This window comes from Buceros rhinoceros, unplaced genomic scaffold (genome assembly GCF_000710305.1).
Source record: "Buceros rhinoceros silvestris isolate BGI_N320 unplaced genomic scaffold, ASM71030v1 scaffold34547, whole genome shotgun sequence".
In the NCBI taxonomy this organism is placed as follows: domain Eukaryota; kingdom Metazoa; phylum Chordata; class Aves; order Bucerotiformes; family Bucerotidae; genus Buceros; species Buceros rhinoceros.
The window spans coordinates 611-2210 of record NW_010420967.1 but is presented as its reverse complement, the minus strand read 5'-3'; the positions used below and the strand labels follow the sequence as shown (position 1 = coordinate 2210).

The window sequence follows — 1600 nt, the reverse complement described above, 5'->3', positions numbered from 1 at the left end:
ATCAATATATGCTTATTCAATAACCGTGACCTCAAATAACTGCTGTCCCCTCCCCATCCTTCTGTCACCAGAAGGATTGGCAGGATTTTTATGCTGCTTTGTTCCTCTGTTTATTAAAGCCTGTTTAGGTGGTGTGTTTTCCCTGGATTGGACTCTGTTCATTGCCTAAAAACCTTTCTTGTCTTAAATTAAGTTTCATGTAAACCCATTTATAAAGAACTGTGCCTTTATCCTGTAGAGTCCTGGGAATATTAGGAAGGCTTTCATTTTTAAATCAGAAAGATTTTCTTTCAGTTCTACTATCATATTCTCATCTTTGATGCATTTTTTGGACAGTGGGAAGGATGCTAAGGAGAAACAGCTTGCTACAAACAAAGCCAAACACCACCTGAAGAGGTGTAGGAAAAAAACAGTGGAAAAGGAGAGGAAAAAATTACCTGCTTAAGAAACCTGTCGGATGCGTGGCTGTGCTTAGCTAACACGCTGGGCAGAGCGGGGTTTGCATATTCAAACTGAGGATTGTATGTGAAATCTGACTCGAAGAATTTCTTCTTCTCTATCTCCACATTCGAAGGCTTGATCGCAGCCAGCAGACAGAGTTTTTGGCCAGAGGCATCACCTTCTTTTCCATGGCTTTTTGAGGACTGGGACTGCTTTGGCTTTGCTAGATTAAGATGCCTCTTAGCTCTGCTTCTGGGTCGCGATGGCAGTCCTACGGTGCTCCCTGCCACCGACACGCTGTTGGTGAACTTCACGCTGGTAGATACTGGGCCAGTGACGATGATGGAGGGCTGCCTGTTTGTGCAGAACCATCCGCTGCCGAGCAAGGGGAGCGGGGCTTTGATTTTACGGTGCTCGTTGCTTCGCGAGGTGGAAGAACACTTGGTGGTTTTTCTGTGTTTCTTGTGGTGAGCAGATGACTGCTTCTGAGTGTAGTGTTTTTTCTCCTCTTTGCTCTGCAGAAGGACATTGTAGCTACTGGTTCCGGTTGTGAAAGTGTCCTTAAGGATCCCAGAAGGAGGGTGCTGGAGGCTGTTTTCATTATTAATGTTCAGCTTATGTTCTTCTGGACTCAGGACTGATTTCTTAGAAAACTCTGTCTTAGGCCAGTGAAGTTTTTCTGCATTGAGGGGAGAGGGGGAAAAAAAACCAAACAAAAGCTGACAGATTTGACGGTTTCACAGAGCTGTACTGATCTTTTTACACTCACATCTCTACACACGAGTGCACTGAGCTGCAGCTAAGAACTAACTTGTTTAAAACAAGACTCTCGGCAGGGCTTTATGAATGTTTCCCGTTACATTAACAGATTTTTAGTTTGAGCAAAATCTTAATGGCTTTAAGAACACACTTGAGAGGAAACATCATAAACGAAACCAAATGCGAGAAGTGAAGAAGGTTCCTTTAACGCATGAACCCTCTTTTCTTGCTCTGACCCCTGGCACAGCCTTCAAGGGGAGAGGGATCCCTGGAGCAGAGCAGCTGTACGGGAAAGTCACTGAGGATTAACACTGTATTTAATATTTGTGCTGGCTCACTGGGGAGAAGGGACCTCTCTGGTTTTCACCACCCTTTCTCTCACCGACCAGCTCACCCTAGA

General features: G+C 44.8%; 1 protein-coding gene across 1 annotated transcript; it reads right to left on the bottom strand.

Moving 5' to 3' along the window:
- Positions 1-437: 437 nt before the first annotated feature.
- LOC104496394 (uncharacterized protein KIAA0895-like) lies at positions 438-1279 on the bottom strand (the record flags this gene model as incomplete). The annotated part of the gene is made up of 2 exons (XM_010139502.1): positions 438-1120; positions 1242-1279. Coding segments are annotated over 2 exons (721 nt in total), but the record flags the coding sequence as incomplete, so codon positions are not given.
- Between the last annotated feature and the right edge of the window lie 321 nt (positions 1280-1600).